Source organism: Mauremys mutica, chromosome 4 (genome assembly GCF_020497125.1).
Source record: "Mauremys mutica isolate MM-2020 ecotype Southern chromosome 4, ASM2049712v1, whole genome shotgun sequence".
In the NCBI taxonomy this organism is placed as follows: Eukaryota; Metazoa; Chordata; order Testudines; family Geoemydidae; genus Mauremys; species Mauremys mutica.
Window position 1 is genome coordinate 25163268 of NC_059075.1, and position 16655 is coordinate 25179922.

The following is a 16655-nucleotide window of genomic DNA, read 5'->3' on the forward strand; positions in this document are numbered from 1 at the left end:
CATGATTATTATTTATCACGATGGTGATTATCGATCATTATTATTTCGCTGGCACTCAGAGTGCCGGTGAAGGAGGCAATGCACAAAGCCCGGAGCTGCTCCCGATCCATGCATGTGCTTCAGTTTGTGTGTGTGTGTGTGTGTGTGTGTGTGTTTCTTGTTCTCTTGCAGGGTACAATGTTAAAAAGCCACCGCTAGTCGCCCCCAGTGCTCCTACTCTCTGGGTCTTTTTGTCTCTAGTGCAGATTAAACGTCACGTCCGCACTTGAACTTGAATTTTATCCCATTGTACAGAGGCAGCCCCAGCCATAGAGAGACAGAGCGCTCCCAGAGAACCAGGACTCCGCCATCTTCACATTGCAATATATAATAGTAATAGCCAGCACCAACCCAGCTGCACTGGGGGCTTCCTTCCTTCCAGTCCCAGTGCCAGGCGAGGGCGAGCAGTGCAAAGTGGTGCAGAGGCATTGGCAATCCAAAAGCACTAGGGCAAAGCAGTGCCACTTGAACTGGGAAAGAGGAGACACGGTTCTGGCTACCCCTTTAAAAAAACCCAGCAAGGGTCAATTTCTGAAAAAAATATTTTTGGGGGCATTTTTGTGTGTGTGGGCAATCCCCATTCTGTACTTTAAAAAAAAAATCCTGATTTTTTTTACCCTCCTGGTGGAAGAAGTGCACTTGCCAATTTGCCAGGCACTCTGGAGAGAGAGAGAGAAAAAGTGTCACTGTTGGTGCAAATCCTCCCAAGTTCAAGAAGAGATTTGGAAGTCCAAGTGACAGAAGCAGTGGAGAAAAGACAGTGAGAGAGAGAAAGAAAGAGCTTTTCCTGATGATGATGTTTTTTTAATTCAGGGGGATATCCCACCTAGTGCACCAGAACAACAAAAAAAGAGGGTTTTTCTTGTCTCCATTTTATTTTATTTTTTAAAACGAAGAAATCAATAAAGAAGAAGACGAAAGAGTGAACGAAAAAAAAAAGAGGAGGAAGATCCGCCCCCCCCACATCCCCCCCAACCCAGTACAGCTCTCCGGGCGATGCCAGTGTAAATGCCAGGGCAATGTCCCGTCGCAAGCAGGGAAACCCGCAGCACTTGTCACAAAGAGAGATTATCACACGTAAGTTTGAATTTGAAACAAGAACGATCAGAAATCAAGGCTCAAAAGGGGGGGAAAAGTCCAGGAAAAGCCAAGTCTAGTAAGTCACTTTAGAGACGGAGGGGGAGGGAAGAGGAGAAGGAATTAAAGGGGGGAGGGTGTGTGAGGATGGGAGGAGGGGGGACTGGAGAAAACCAAAGTTTGCAGTGAATTTGCAGGCTGTGGCGGCGCGGGAGGGAGGGAGGGAGGCGGCGTGGGGCAGAGAAGGGGCCGGGGAAGGAGCCGGCGGTGGGGTCTCGGTGTTTTGGTTTGCAAAGCCCGCGTGCTGGCGGCAGAGGGAAGAGCCGGGGAAAGTTGGCGAGCACACGCGGCGGGGTGACAGCCGGCCGGGGGAGATGCGGCGAAGGGGAGCCGGGGGGGAAGGCGGGCAGCGGAGGGGAGTGTGTGTGTGTGTGTGGGGACCCCGCGGAGAGGGAGCTGCCGCCGGGGAGCCCCTCTCGGCCAGGGCGCTGCGGGAGGAAGGGAGGCGAAGCCGGGACCGTCCCCGGCACCATGCGGGCAGGGGGGTGGGGGAAGATCGCCGGCCGGGGGTGAGATCCGGGCAGCCCTTGGGCTGGGGGAGGCGAGGTCGGAGGGGGAGAGCAGCGGCAGCGGCAGCCCGGAACGCTTGTCAGGCTCCAGGTAGCTGGGAAGGCGGCTGCCCTCCCCATGCCCCCTACGGAAGGACCTGCCCAGGTGCCAAGGCACGGGAGGGAGCTCCTGCCCCTCCACCGGCCACCGACCCAGGCATGGCAGCGAGCGGACCGGCGTGTTGCGCTGCGAGCCAGGACCCAATTTGCAAGGGGGTGGGGGTGGGGAGAATTACCCCACAAGGCATCAGCTGCAGCAAATAATACTAATACTAATAATCACAAGCACAATAAAGCAACTAGGCAGGAGCCTTAGATCCGCGCTGGGACCCCCCCCCCCAAAGCCCGGGCAGGACTGAGAGCTTCACTTTGCAAAAGCTCCCATTGTAAAAGAAAGAGAAGGTAATAAGATGTAACAATCTCTACGAAGATCCGGGGGACAGTGCAGTTTTGTGTGTGTGTGTGTGTGTGTGTGTGCGCGCGTGCTACAGAAGCAGCTGCAATTGCACCTTCTCTGTGCACGTTCCCTCCCCTCCCACCCCTGTTTTTAGCGTTTATTTCCCTAATTCGCCATGCACAATTTTAGTGCAGTAAAAATCAAACCTCTTCTAGGTGCAATGAAGATTGCAGGCAGGTTTTTCCCTTGCATGGCTCTCCGAAATCCCACCATCTGATGTGGGGAAAAAATTGTAGCCAAATAACAAGCAAACAGCAACAACAAAACAAGTCCCGAACTTGCTTTTAAAGGAGTGTTGCGCATGGAGCAAGCCAAGGGCTGAGTCTCAAACGCTGCAAATCCGAATATTTATGTTATATTTTAAAAAATTTAAATAAATAAATAAATAAATAAATATATACGAGAGTCTCCCCTCCCCTGAAAACCAAGAATAGAAGCCATCTGCCAGGAGCATTTGGTGGTTGCGATCTCTCCTTTGTTACAGCTGATAAATTTTGTTTGTAAGAATTTGTTGGAAATACTTTTTTTTATTAGATTTCTTGGGTGGCGTTTGCCTTCTGAAATTTCAATTTCTCATTTTTTTTTAGCTCATCCGGTTACTTCGTTTTTTCACCCCCATTTTTCCCCCCAACCAGCACTTGGTGCAACAAAATGAAGATGCATCTGATATTTGACTCTTTTTTGGGGTGGGGGTGTTTTTAATTCATTGTTATTTTGCAACCAGATTTGCATGCCCATTAAAAAAAGGCGACTCTCCTCCCCCGCTTTTGTTATTTGCATTTTTTTTTTAAAAATCTGGTTTGGAAATTGCATTTTCCTTTTCCTTTTTTGTGTGTGTGGGGAGTGATTGTTGATTTTTAAAAACATCTGCATCATCTATTGCAGTTTCTACTACCTATTTTCTGTCTCATTTGCAAGGAGATATTTGGTTTTGAAAGGGGCCGTGGACTGTGTGGATAATCTGGTTTGTTGCGCACGTTTGAATTTGTTTAAAAGGGAGAAATATATATATATATATTGGGAGGGAGGGGAGCCAGGTAGGTTCGCTCTTTAATGACATCTTGTTTTCATATCGCCTTATTTGAAAGGATATAATGAGACAGGGAATCATTAATAAGGGTTCCAAGAAGCAGCGGGCACAATGGGTTTGGAGGGGAGCCTGCAAGGAATGGAAGGCAAAGCTGCATGCAGTTCCCCTCCCTCCCCTCTTGTATTTATCTCTCTCTCCATCCTGAGGAAGCTGGCGGAGAAATCAGGATGCATACTGAATAGTGGCAGAAAAAAATAAAGGTATCAATTGGGTGGGGTGGGGGGAGAGTGGGAAAGCAGGAAATGCGGGCATTTTAGCACACATACACTGAGCCTAAGCTGCAGACTTTTCAGAAGGGTGTTTTGCCAGACAGGAGTAGTCCTACCAGTTTTCAGGAGGCTTTAATTCATTATTAAAGAGCCAGTGTCTGTCCTATGAAAAGGAGAGTTTGGGGAGTAGCTGGGGGGAAAAGCCTAAACTAATATCCAAAACAACAACCCGGAATGAATTTGATATTGTTTCCTGAGATGCATATATCTGATGTTTAGCTCTGCCTTTTTGGCATCTGTCAGGAGAAATGCTTTGCAGGGTGGATAGGAGTCCTGTGCAAGGCAAAAAAAAAAAAAAAAGAAAAAAAAGAAAGGTTTTCTGACACTGTTCCACTGATATTTACTGGGTTTCACCTTGGTGTTCAAAGAAACATTTAGATAGTGAATGTGAAACAAGCAAGCAGGCTGCAATATATATAATAGTTGTTTATTCCCAAATTGGAACAATTATTATTTATAATCTGCAAAATTGAGTGGCCTATTTGCCTCACTCTAGGTTGCTCATACAGTGTTGAAATAGATATACTTGCAATGGAAAAAAGAGAAAAGAAATTTAAAACAAAAGTCTGGACCTTTATCCGGTGATGGAGACAAAAACTTGTACCTAAGATAGTTAAATTTATAGACAAAGTGAAAAAAGGTCTTATACAGAAGAGATGATGATATGCTGTAGAACTGCTCCATACCAAGAAAGATTATTTTGGTTTGATTAAAACGGCTTATTTTGCAATTTAACAATTTTTTAAATTAGAGAAATGTGTTTTAAAACCAGAACTATATTTTGGAGTTGAAGGAAATGTGAAAGAGAATCCATGTAAAAAGCCAGCTTCTACCAGTTTTGCAGAATAAGGCAAAATAAGCAAAATGAATAAAACAGTAGAAAATATGGAGGAAAAAAGCACAGTAAAATGATAAAATTCCAGATAGAGAACTAGAGTTCCCCAGTGAGATTTCTTTCATAACTGGTCAACAGGTTCCCTAGGAAGATTAATAATTTACCCTATCAGTTCGTATATGTACAAAGTAATTTAAGCAAAAGAAACAACTAATAAAATTTCTAGTACATAAAAGTTTTGCAAATTGCTTCTAAGTGCAAAGAACTCCACTTAAAATGCATTTAGATTTGCTGCAATTAATGCGCTTTTTGCCTTCAAAGAAAACAATTTCACCTAGTGTCGCACATGGAGAATGTAAGATATTACTAAAGAATTAGCTAGGAAATGATTTTTGGAGATGGCTGCATTTTTCTTAACACACATAGCTGTGCATACAAAAGCATAATGTGTTTTTTAAAGACATGTTACATGACAGCTTTAAGTAAGGCAATACAAAAGATGTGTTCTTTGTCAGTCTCTGGGATGCATTTTATTTAAATTTATTTGTAATTTACTCTTGAGATAAAAACAGCTCATTTTCATAGCCTTCCTGGCTTTAAAAAATAGCGTATTTTAAAAAGCCAACATGTTGTGGCTGTGTATTATGAATCTGTATTGCTTCCTAGTTTTTGCGTGATTTGCTTAGTGATTTAAATAGCTGTACGATGGATAAGAAAGCGTTTCATGTTGTTTCGTTGGTAGACAAATACAGAGAATATTTTGTCAAGCTTATTTAAACATTTAGCAAACAAGTCTAAGATTTTCCTGTGTTGCTGTGTTTAATAGTAATGGTTTGTTGAATCCTTGTCTAGTGTAAAATGTATCTTGCTATGTTGAACAAAGGGATGTCTAGTGGCATATTTGACAATAATTATGACTTAGATGAGTGTGTGCTAGGTAAAATAGTACAAATTATAGATATCAATGACTGACTTCCATTGACACCTATTCTGTTGTTTTTATCAGAACTGAGTTTGCTTTTAGCATAATCTTTTTGTTTAAAAATGCTTTGTACAAGGCATTTATTTCCCTTTCACATTTCCTATCTAGATTGCTTTGCGCTGTGGATTGTTTGTTGATATAAAATACTTTCCAAAATAAACTTTGCTTGGCTTTTAGTTGAATTGCAAGTCTCAATTGTGCCCTCTGGCTTTAAGTGACATGTGTTGACAACTAGGGGGAGCTCATAGCCTGTATCATAGTAGATTATGGTTTGAATCATCCAGTACTGTAGTACTGGTGGGTGGGATACAATAGCTTGGGAAATAATAGCTGTATCTGAGGCAGTTTATGTTGCTGCAAAATATTTTAAGTGTAAAGTTGAAGTATTGATTTTCATGCAAAGATCTATATGGTACTATATGAGTGGGATTGCAAGTTAGATAAATCTAGTTTTAAACAAATCATGACTGATTAACAGACTCCAGCAGTTAGAAGTTTTTAATTAAAATTAGTTTTTAACAGTGTCTTTTATCCTCAACATATAATTTTTAAATTCTCAGTTTGTTGTTGTCAGATAGTGACCAGGCTGATGATAGCCATAGGTATGCATTCATTTTAAAAAAATGTGCATCTATTTATCTGCTTCCAGCGTATGTATAAACGTACAGCAAATATTAGATAGAGAAGAAGATTGTGTACACTAAAAATGCGCATGCACATTCATATAATTGTCTGAGCTTACATTTCAGAAAGCTTGAAATCCCACTCGATTGTATCAAATTTTGGATAGCTTGTATTGCTTTTGATCCTTGAGTCCTTTTAACATACAGGCCGCAGTTCCTGTAAATAAAAATACGTCTTTCCCTAAAGAAATAAACACAAGTCATATACAATGTGTAAAACTTTCTGTGGAGCAAGCGATAGGCTATATACAGGGCTTCTACCGTTCACTGTTTTAGTTTGCATGTGCATTGTTGATAGACTTTAGTGGGACACTCTCTTGCCCAAACATATAATTTAATGGCGTACACATAGAAAGCTTTGATCACTGGATGTTAGGATATAATGTTTACCTCACCAAGTCCGCGAAATTCATCAAGTTATAGTTTTGTTAACATAGCAATGACTTATTCTTATTTTAGGGCACAATATGTGGGTGGAGGTTATCCCGTGACAGGAAAGAGTGTTTTATTCTAACCTGAAAGAGAAATAAATTAGGTCAGACAAAAGATCAGGGCTGTCATCAACTGTAGAAAAAGCCTTCACTCTTGAGTACAGAGGGCCAGCAATTTATCTGATGATTTCTCTACTTCATTTAATGTTTGAATTGAGCTAGTTGGAAGCATATAGACAGCAGCCAGCCCATTTGACAGACCTGGAGGATGAAAAGCACAGTGGCTCAAACCCTGATGATGCTAGCATTCTCCACCTATGGGAAAACCTTTTCTGCAGAAACCTCAAACTTTGCTGATTGTGGCTGTAAATTTTGACTAAGAGACATAATACCCCCCCCCCCACATACATTATAGTTGGGTAGAAACCCCCTGAGATTGAAACATGTTTTAAAAAGTCTCGCTGAAGAGACTTACTACAACCAAAATGGCTCTCCACTTCCGCTGAACATTTTCTTCTTTTGGTGGTTGTTCCGCAGCGCAGCAGTCCTCTTTGGTTCTCCGCGCCCAACACATTGAGTTAGAATTGTTTGTAGAATTTGGTCTTTCAAGGTTAAGAGTCGGGTAGCCTCAGAGAAGGCTAAAGGAAAAGTAAGCTGCCTTTTGGGGCTGAATCATGACGCACAGTAAAGTTACGGGTGCCAGAAAAGCGCCTTGCAAAGTGTGTACCGCCGTTACATGCAGATAGATTTATATATATCTTTGTAATGAGGGGGGAAAAAGACATCAATAACGGCGTGAAGCATTGATAAATGTATGATTCATTCAGCTGCTGCTACCACAGCACCTTCCTCTTTCATGTTTATTTACTTTCATAAAATGTGTCTGTGCAGGCTGCACACTGCGCACTGTTCCTTTGCACCCTCAAAGGCAGTTGTGTATTCAGAGTAAGTTACAGCTTCTAAACATCAGTTAAATTTGCTCACTGCTTTCCTCCCTAAAAAGCTGTTGCCTAGCCTGTACCGTATCCCCTCGCTAGAGCTCTAAGCACCAGCAGCTTTCCCCAAGGAATATATAAAAAATGCCTAAAGCAGGCTATTCGAAAACAAATTAAAGCAGAGGGACGCACTTCACGCATCGCAGGCACGCGCCAATGGAGGGGGTTAGAAGAATACCATCATTTTACTGGCAAAAGTGACACCAGATCGGGGATTTGATTAATGGTATGGCATTCACAGGGACTGAGTTCTGTATTTTTGACATATGCAAGTCTTTTGTGTAGTTGCCTCAATGGAAGAAATTCAATTTTTTTTGTCTGAAGCAGCTGATAATTTGTGTGTGTGCTGTTATGTGCCCAGGGTACTTTCCAGAGACTCCGTACTAGACAGCACATTATAAAAAGGGAAGTTAAGGGGGAGAAAAAAAAATCACTAGTTTACTTAACTTTTTTATGACCCCTTCCACTAAGCCACTGGCATAAGCCATAAATTCATTGAATGTTATAATGAATATGCTTCAATGAAAGTCGAAAAAATGGCTCGAGAAAGTTGCATACGAGTAACAGTGATTTATGCTTCATTCAAAACACAACCTCTTTGGAGACTGAATTTTTAAAAAACAATATAGCTGTGTGTTTAAATCCACACGAGAAACAAAATACTTAACTTCCATCATGCTTTTTAAATATTTTGTTAAGCGTCTGTAATTCAGGGATTCTTTTCCAATACAGTTAAAAGATTGTACCTCAGTAGTTTTTTTCCCTTTTCTTTTGTGTATCCAGTATCTTTTTTTTGTATGTGTGTTTAGTTTTAAATAAAACAAATCTATTCACTTGGGAACAAAGAATGCTTTTATATCACATCATCACAATCCCTGTTTTATCTGTGAAGATTTACAGCTTTTGTGGTCTATAAAAGAACTGATGCATTTTAGGCTCTCAATAGCAGTAAATCTTTATTTTTTTTTCAAGAGCATCTAGTTTATTTAGGAAAGCACACATCACCCCTTTCTGTAACATTGTGTGTGTGACTTCTGATTAAATTACATCTGAGAAATGCCCAAGATTTAAGTACGCATTTGGATATGCCTGGCTTTTGTTTTGTTTGGTATTTACATTATTACTATTTCATTTCCATTTGCATTGTTCTTATACTGTAATCCTTATTGCATTTTCTGCAGTGGCAGAGAGGTTTGTTCTGTCTCAGGTGTGGACTGAGGGTTAAACTGTGCTCTGAGAGGTTCAGGATACTTCCGAAATAGGTGTTTGATGTACTGTGTTGCAGAAGAGCCCTGAAACTCACAGCTGTGTGTTCTGTTTGCTAATGCATTAGATCTAAATGGGTTATTCCCCTCTCCCCTCCCCGCATACTAGTCCCTGTGCTGTCTAGTGATCGAAAATCATTAACATCTGAAGGCTGTGCAGTGGGCTGTGTGAAGCACTGATCTCTGTCCAGTACCTAGTGGACAGGTGTTCACATCATAGCAAAAAACGCCCCTCTCTACCACAGTCGGAACTAATTGCTTGTGTGACTGTCTTAGCAGACTGAATGGGCCAAAGAGACTAAACTGTCCTCTACACCCAGAGATTGTCCTCACAGGTCAAGGTTGAGGCACATTGGCTGGGCAGCTTGGGGAGGCTCATACAGCTGCTGCCTGTGCTGTTTTGTGGATAAGTGGAGAATCTGAATCTCTTGGGCTGTCGTCATGTGCTTTTCACAGGCATGAGGTTCACTTAAAAGTAATACAAAAATACGAGAGCTTTATTCCCTTTTGCTGTTGTTTTTCTCTTTACTAATCCATCCTCAGCTTTCTTTTTACGAAGAATTGGTTTTTAATCATGTGGATCAGAAAAATTAAATATTGATGGCAGCTAAAACTGGCCAGTGCTGCTGAGTGTGATGTTGGTGCAATTTAGACATAATACAATATCTAAACTGCAATTCACAGCTGCGAAGATGAAAAGAATCTGTATGCAGGTTATTGCTAGACTTTGGATGGTGAGGAGATGAAGCCTTTGGTTTCCAAAGTATTAGTTGTAAGCAGGTAAAATCATGACACTAGGTGCTTCCGATAACCTAGCCACAGCGTGTGTTGTCTGTGCTATTTCAATAATTCAATATTACAATAAGTGTGACATGCAGGTGTTGTCAGTGGGACATCATTCTAAAGTCTAGTTTGTGGGTAACACCTTAAGGCAGTGGTTTTCAACCTTTTTTCATTTGCGGACTTCTGAAAAATTTCGAATGGAGGTATGGATCCCTTTGGAAATCTTAGACATAGTCTGTGGACCCCCAGGGGTCCGTGGTCCACAGGTGGTAAACCACTGTTTGATGGCTATGACTACCTTTCTCAGATCTCTTAGACATAGTGTGTGGACCCCAGGTTGAAATTCACTTCCCTGAGGGCCCAGTCTTTCCTTTGTGCCTTTTTACCAGGATGATGGGTAAAACATTAAAAGTAGGGATTTGGTTTCAAAGCACTGTAGAGTTTCTTGTGTTTCAGTGCAGTGACTGTCACATGGATCATGCAGCTGGTAACTCCACGTACATGGGGCATAGGCAGGAGGGAGCGTTCGCCATATCCTTGAAGGTAGAATTTCCCTGTAGGTGGGGTGCAGCTGGCAAATGCCGCAAGATTTATCAGTTCATCATTACAAGTCGCAGTCAGATCTGGTTAATCTGAGCTCTGCTCATCTGGGACTGTGGAAGATTTACATGGTAACCGATCTCACAGTACCCATGGCAATTGGGGCACCCGCTAGCTCCTCTATAGTAAAGGCTGTGGCAGTGTTTCCATCAACCTCTGCTTTTATGGATTTGCTACTCAGCTGTAGAAACGGTTCATGGGGAAGAAATTTGACATGCAGGACCTTGTTCTGCGATCAGTGTTTTCTCTCCCACTTCTTTAAACAAAATAAAATATATTAACATTTCTTATGTTTTATACTGTAAGATAAGGGAGGGAAAATAAGAAAGAGGGCAGTTCATTGCTTTTGTATTTTTAGTACTTAAATACAACTAAAATATAGAAAGAAATGTAACACTCCCTATTATAGGCCTCACCCGAAGCCCAGTGGGAGTCTTTCCATTGAGTTCCACAGCCTTTGGATCAGGCTCAGAGTGTAGTAACTGAAACTCTCTTGGTATTATGAATGAGCTTGAAGCATCTGAAAGTCAGAAACCATTGCAGGTGTAGTAATTTTAATATTGTGTGTTGGACAATATACACGTGCATAAATGCTGTAATGGTGCCACCTGGCTAAGAATTGTAGTGTCAATGGTATTGTGATAGAGCCGTTACAGTCTTGGATGAAAAAGCACTTTATTTTTAATGCAGATTGGTGCGAGAGATAGTAACAGTGCTTAGAGATGCCGCTAGGAGTCTGACAAATACAGTGCTGTGAATGAACATTGTTTAAATACATTCACATGAAACAATTGAATGACACCAGTTTCAGAGGGTTCCCACTTCGGACACATCTCTGCTCCATGGATCGCAGTATTCCATGTGAGCGATTACTGACGGGTTGCTTGGAGAATGCATCGGGGTGTGGTGAGAGGCTGGGCACACCTTAACCCGCCTGGCTGGAAGCAACTAGTTTTCACTTTGCCCTTTTCCATGTGAGGGCAGCCGGTGTTTTTTAGTTCCTTTCTTTTTTTTGTGGTTCAGCTTTTCCTCCTTTTTGACATTCTGTTTTCAATAAATAATAATTAGAAAAAAACCTAAGTAATGGTGAAACCCAGCAGCCCAGCAACAGAAATGAAACCACAGAAAGCGAAGTTCAAATAATGCAAAGGAGCTTCTCATTTTAAATCCACAAGCAAAGTCAGAGTTTTTGTCCAGAGTCTGACCTAAACTGCCCAGTTGAAACTGCAGGGATCTTAAGTGGTGGAGGACTTAACTTATGGTGTTATCCAAGCTTGGCACATGAGTTAAGGCTGGATGTTTAGCCTTTTCCGTCCTTACCTTTGTGAGTTTTTGTCTGTCCTGTAATGCTATTTGAATGTAGGTTTTTAGTGGCTTATCTTTGTTGAAAGGGAGCTTTTTTTTTTCTTTTCTGAGTAAAAAATTAATATGCAAATTGATATGGATAAAATGCATTTGAAGATATAGTCAGTGTTTTGCCTGACATTATTTTATGACCATTTCCAGGCCCCATAGAAAGCTGTGTGTGTATCTTACATCGCTTTGGATTGATAGCTATCAGACCGATCTTGTTCTGGATGATTTGTTAAACTAAAATAGGAAATACAGTGGAGTGAAAATCATTGAATACTTTGGAACCCAATTACTACCGATCACGAGGGCTTAGTGCACCCAGAAAATGAAAAGCTGATTTTCTGTAATGTGAAGACTGCCAAAATACGAAAGAATACCAGATGTTATTTTAAAAAATACCAGTGCAGAATCCTTGGAAAAAGAGAGAGAGTATAAATGAACAGACATATGTGGACGTAACTAATATTCAGATTAATTGTAGAATTGAAAAGAAGGAATTCTGAACAATTTTAGCAGCTAACAACTAAAAGATACTTCAGCTTTTCCACCTAGGCATAGTCAGAACCCTTATCAAATGAAGCAGTTTTGCTACGTTTTCTGAAACAGCAGGGGAAAAAAATCCTATACATCAAAAAGATAATAAAGTTGAGATCCATATATGTTTTTATTTATCAGTAGCATATACCAGAGTTAAACCTTTGTAATTTGAGAGACGTATTTAATCTGAAAGCTGAACAGTGATGTTATATGAACCTGGTAACAGGCATTTTCCCCCCCTCCCTACCACTTTTCCTTAGTTCAATTCAGTTCTCATTTTTATTTTGTCTTTTGCAGGGCTTTGTCCCATCTCTCTTTAGTTTGTCTGTGTGTTTTAATATTTTGACACTCTGCTCCCACTTAATAAGAATTCTAGCCAGAAATGGTGCACATATTTCTTAAAGACCCTGTTCACAGTCCTTTTCGTTTGGCTCTAAAATTATGTATATGCAACTGGTAATTAAGGTGCAGTCTTTCTTCAATATAAACAATATTGCTCAATGTTAGATCATTAATGGGAACAGAAGCACTAAATAATTACCTTTTGCATTCTGACACACTGTTCACAGAAATTCACTCTCTCCCCAGCAATCTTTGTTCAGCACAGGGTTATGATTACATATTCACTATGGCATAGCATCTTTTCAGAAAATAAATTGGTAAATTAATTATGTAGCATTGTCTTCAAACTCCTTTTAAACTTAGATTAAGGGGGGGGGAAGTAATTAATCGTTTTCAGAAGGTGTATTATGCCTAGAGTTTAGTTACCTCGTAGATTTATTTTGTTATAAGTTAGTAAATTCAAAGCCCTATATTATATATCTTCTGTCGATAGGATGTGACTTGCTCAGACATTTGTTTCATAGGATGCTAGGCCTATTCTTATTACCGTAGATATACGAAGCATGTTTTTTTCCCCTCACTTTGCATACTCTAAGCCAGACTACTGTACCCCTTTCAGGAGTCTGATTTGCCTTGGGTACCCCTAAGTTACACCTCATTTAAAAACTACTTGCTTACAAAATCAGTAATAAAAATACAAAAGTGTCACAGCACACTATTACAGAAAAATTGCTTGCTTTCTCATTTTTACCGTAATCCTAAAGTAAATCAATTGGAATATAAATATTGTACTAACATTTCAGTACATGGTATATAGAGCAGTATAAAAAAATCATTGTATGAAATTTTAGTTTGTACCGACTTCGCTAGTGATTTTTATGTAGCCTGTTGTAAAATTAGGGAAATATCTAGATGAGTTGATGTGCCCTACACTGGTTGAGAACCATTGCTCTAAGCTGGTAGTGAATCCTGATGCAACTTGCGATACAGCTGGTGGAGGTACTAATCAGCAATTTATCTTGTAAGGAGAAGGCAGGGGAGAAGCCTCCTTCTTTTTCTGTGGCTCAGAATGTTCAGTAACTTCCTAGCTATAAAGCATATTTCTCCCGTTCCGCCATCCCTTTTTGTACACTTTTTTCTGCAGTTTGCTATATATCTGGGCAAAACTCCCATTGACTTCAAGGGAGGAGGATCCAATTCTATATTACGACATGTTGTTTACCTATTGCTTTGAGAGATTTGTACGCCTTCCCTTCTCCAGGAAACTGAAAAACAAAGCACTGATGCTAATGTAGAACTTTCCCCCTACTATTGCCTACTCCAGATTCAATAGTGTTGTCTCTCTACTTACTGATTTACATACTGCTAGTTCTCTGTGTACTGTTTGGGCCAAATCCTATACTCCTTTCTTAGGTAAAATTCTCTCAGGTAAAAGTCAATGGAGATTTTTACCTGAGTAAAGACTAAGGTTTGTGAGTTTTGTCAGTTCGGCTGTAGAACAAAAAACCAAAATATTTTGCTCTAGAAGAGGTTTGTGAACTACAATTATTTTAGATGTATTAATTGGCTTAGAATACTTAGTGATTGATTATGAAACTAATAGAAATTACATGTTCCTTCGAAACTGACTTGGGTGATCGGGTAAAGAAATATTTTCTGAGGCTGAAGGTTTTAAGGTAATTATTTGAAACCCACACACTTTAATTCTCTATCAACTTAATAAGAAAACGTTCTGCAACTTGTAGAGCCATCCCGAAATTTGGTAGTAGAATAATGAGCAGAAGATTTAAAGTTCAGCTAATATTCCTACATGGAAATAAGTGAGTTTCTCTCTCTCTCTCTGCAAAGGCTTTTGAAAAGTTCCTGACTTCTCATCACAGGCCATATCACCCTACTTACTTGAGTAGGTTAATGTAACCAGTGCTATTTGGCTGCCACTTAGCCTTGCTGCTGTCTATGTGTTTGGATAAGTATGTGCCATAGGAAGCCCAACTGTGCATTCCTCAAAGCACCCAAAACACCCATGGTAGTCAAGTGAGAGTTTTGAGTGTATAAGGATTGCTGGAGTGGGTCTGTGCTGGTTGGCAGGGAGATGCAGTAGGAATGAGAAGATGGGACAAAAACGTAACCCTTTCAGAACAAAACTTGAGCATTGCAAAATGGCTCTTTGCTGATATTATTGCAGTGCTGGCAGCAGTTAGGAGCTGTCAGGAAAGCTAGGCCAGGTCAGTCTATGATTTTGTTTCACCGACAGTCTTGGTTGCAAAATATATTGAAATCATTCTGGGGAGGGGAGGAAGACATGGAAAAGAAAAGAAAGATACAATCAGGCTGTTTTGGCTGACCTCATGGTGCATCATTCAGATTCTATGAACATTCAAACCAATCTCTCTCTCCTCCCCACCCCCTTTCCCTCTTTCTTCTTGTCCATGTAAAGCAGAGGCTGACCATGTGGAAACGGTGCTTGCCGACGAAGATGAGAGCCTGGCAATAGCGGAGCCGGGCGGCATCAGCATCGCCCCAGGTGGGACAGACCCCGATTTGTTAACCTGTGGACAGTGTCAGATGAACTTCCCCCTGGGAGACATCTTGGTTTTTATAGAGCACAAGAAGAAACAGTGCAATGGCACTGGTGGTGTCTGCTATGAAAAGAGCCTGGATAAGAGCAGCCCTCCCCCCTCGTCCCGCTCCGAGCTCAGGAAAGTGTCAGAGCCAGTGGAAATCGGGATCCAAGTCACACCCGATGAAGAAGACCGTCTTCTCACGCCTACAAAAGGAATTTGCCCCAAGCAGGAGAACATTGCAGGTACAGCATGTTTTACACTCAATCAACTACCTAGGTAATCTTTTAAAGCAAGCCCTCTAGAAAGTGCTCTGAAACGAAGGAGCCATTTGCCTGGAGCAACCTCACTAGTTAGGGCTGCGGAAATAATATTGACCAATTTTTTAATATGGCAACACCTTTCTGTGAAGGGCCAGCTGTCAGGGAGACACGACTGTTTTCAGTGTTTGAAGTTGGTCTTCTGGGATAGCTGTAGGTACAGCCTGCACACACAAATAAAGCTCAGGGCCCAGGGTCAGAGAGGCCATTTTGGTGGTGTCTTCCCCAACTCGGAAGTTACCCAGGAAAGACAACAGAACATGACACACTCGGGAAATTCATCCCAGGGCAGAGGCCTTACGGAACACTTAAAGCCTGCGGAAAGGGCCTAATCTGGATCCCATTGAAATCAATGGCAATATTCGCATTGATTTTAATGGGGGGAGGATTTGGTCGTGAGGAATAAAGTGGGGCTTACCTGGTGTTAGGGCCTTCCTCACTCCCTCTGCAATGGGGTGAATTTCAGTCTCATTATCCAAGTGACCTGTTGCTGGGGCTGTGTTTACCGATGCCCTGTAAATCCTCGATTTTCATAGATTTAGGCGGTAAGAAAGGGAGCTATTCAAAAGCATGCCCCTAAAGGAGTTTTTGAAAGTAGAGACAAGCACGCACTGGTCTGGGAGAGCAGATTACAGGCATTTTCTTTTCTAAAATGATTGGATTTCTTGGAGAAATTGGATGGGTAGGTTAAAGCTGCCCCAAGGCCAGCACTTATTCAGCAGATCACCAGCGGTCTCACTGACCGGGACATTACAGGGGACTGTATCCACCTGGATGAGTTGTTCTGAAACCTTTTCTGCAGCGCACACGGCATGGAAATCTTTCCTATAGCATCAAGTATATAGTCCGTTCCTTTGCTCTGCACCTATGCTTTCCTCGGTTACTAAGCACACACTGCTTATGACAGTTATGTGACTTGCTCTCTCTCTTAGTGTGCGGGTTTCCTGTACTATCAGAGCATGGAATCTTGAGTCAAACTTGTCTTCTTGGTGGAGTCCACTTTCTCCATCCAATACCGAAGAGCAACAGGATGTGGTTATTGCTTTGAGTATGCTGGCTTCCATAGGAATTGCCATGCTGGATCAGATCCGCTGACCCAGTATCCCTTCTCTGCTAGTGACCACAGCGCAACCCCACTGGTCAGTGAGTATTACGTGTCCTCAGCGGGGCTTGATCGACAGAAAATGTGTGTCGGTCACATCCGCTAGCTATAGCGGCTGTCTGTTTAGTTTGAGCTACAAAGACTTATGCTGTTAGCAGTGGAGGCTGCTGGTTCAAGCCTTGGTGTCTGCTGTTACATAAGTGGATTTGAACTGGTGTGGGCATCAGATGCTCCAGATGAGCTTCCTCTGTTGAGAGGAAGTATGTAACCACTGCTGGTGTGTGCTATGCCGCCCGCCCTGCGATAGCTGCTATCTTGGCTGACAC

The 16655-nt window shown here is 41.6% G+C and overlaps 1 protein-coding gene across 6 annotated transcripts in view; it reads left to right on the forward strand.

The window, feature by feature from the left end:
- Window positions 1–1018: 1018 nt before the first annotated feature.
- Window positions 1019–16655, forward strand: part of BCL11B (BAF chromatin remodeling complex subunit BCL11B) — a 101196-nt gene continuing 85559 nt past the window's right edge. For 2 of the 6 annotated variants that reach the window (XM_045017025.1, XM_045017029.1), the window contains exons 1-2: window positions 1019–1116; window positions 14784–15152. In XM_045017025.1, coding sequence (XP_044872960.1) covers window positions 1059–1116; window positions 14784–15152 — 427 coding nt within the window. In that variant the 5' untranslated portion in view covers window positions 1019–1058. Of the gene's footprint in view, window positions 1117–2056; window positions 2127–14783; window positions 15153–16655 lie in introns of those variants that run through there. The other 4 variants (XM_045017026.1, XM_045017030.1, XM_045017027.1 and 1 more) reach the window with 3 other exon arrangements.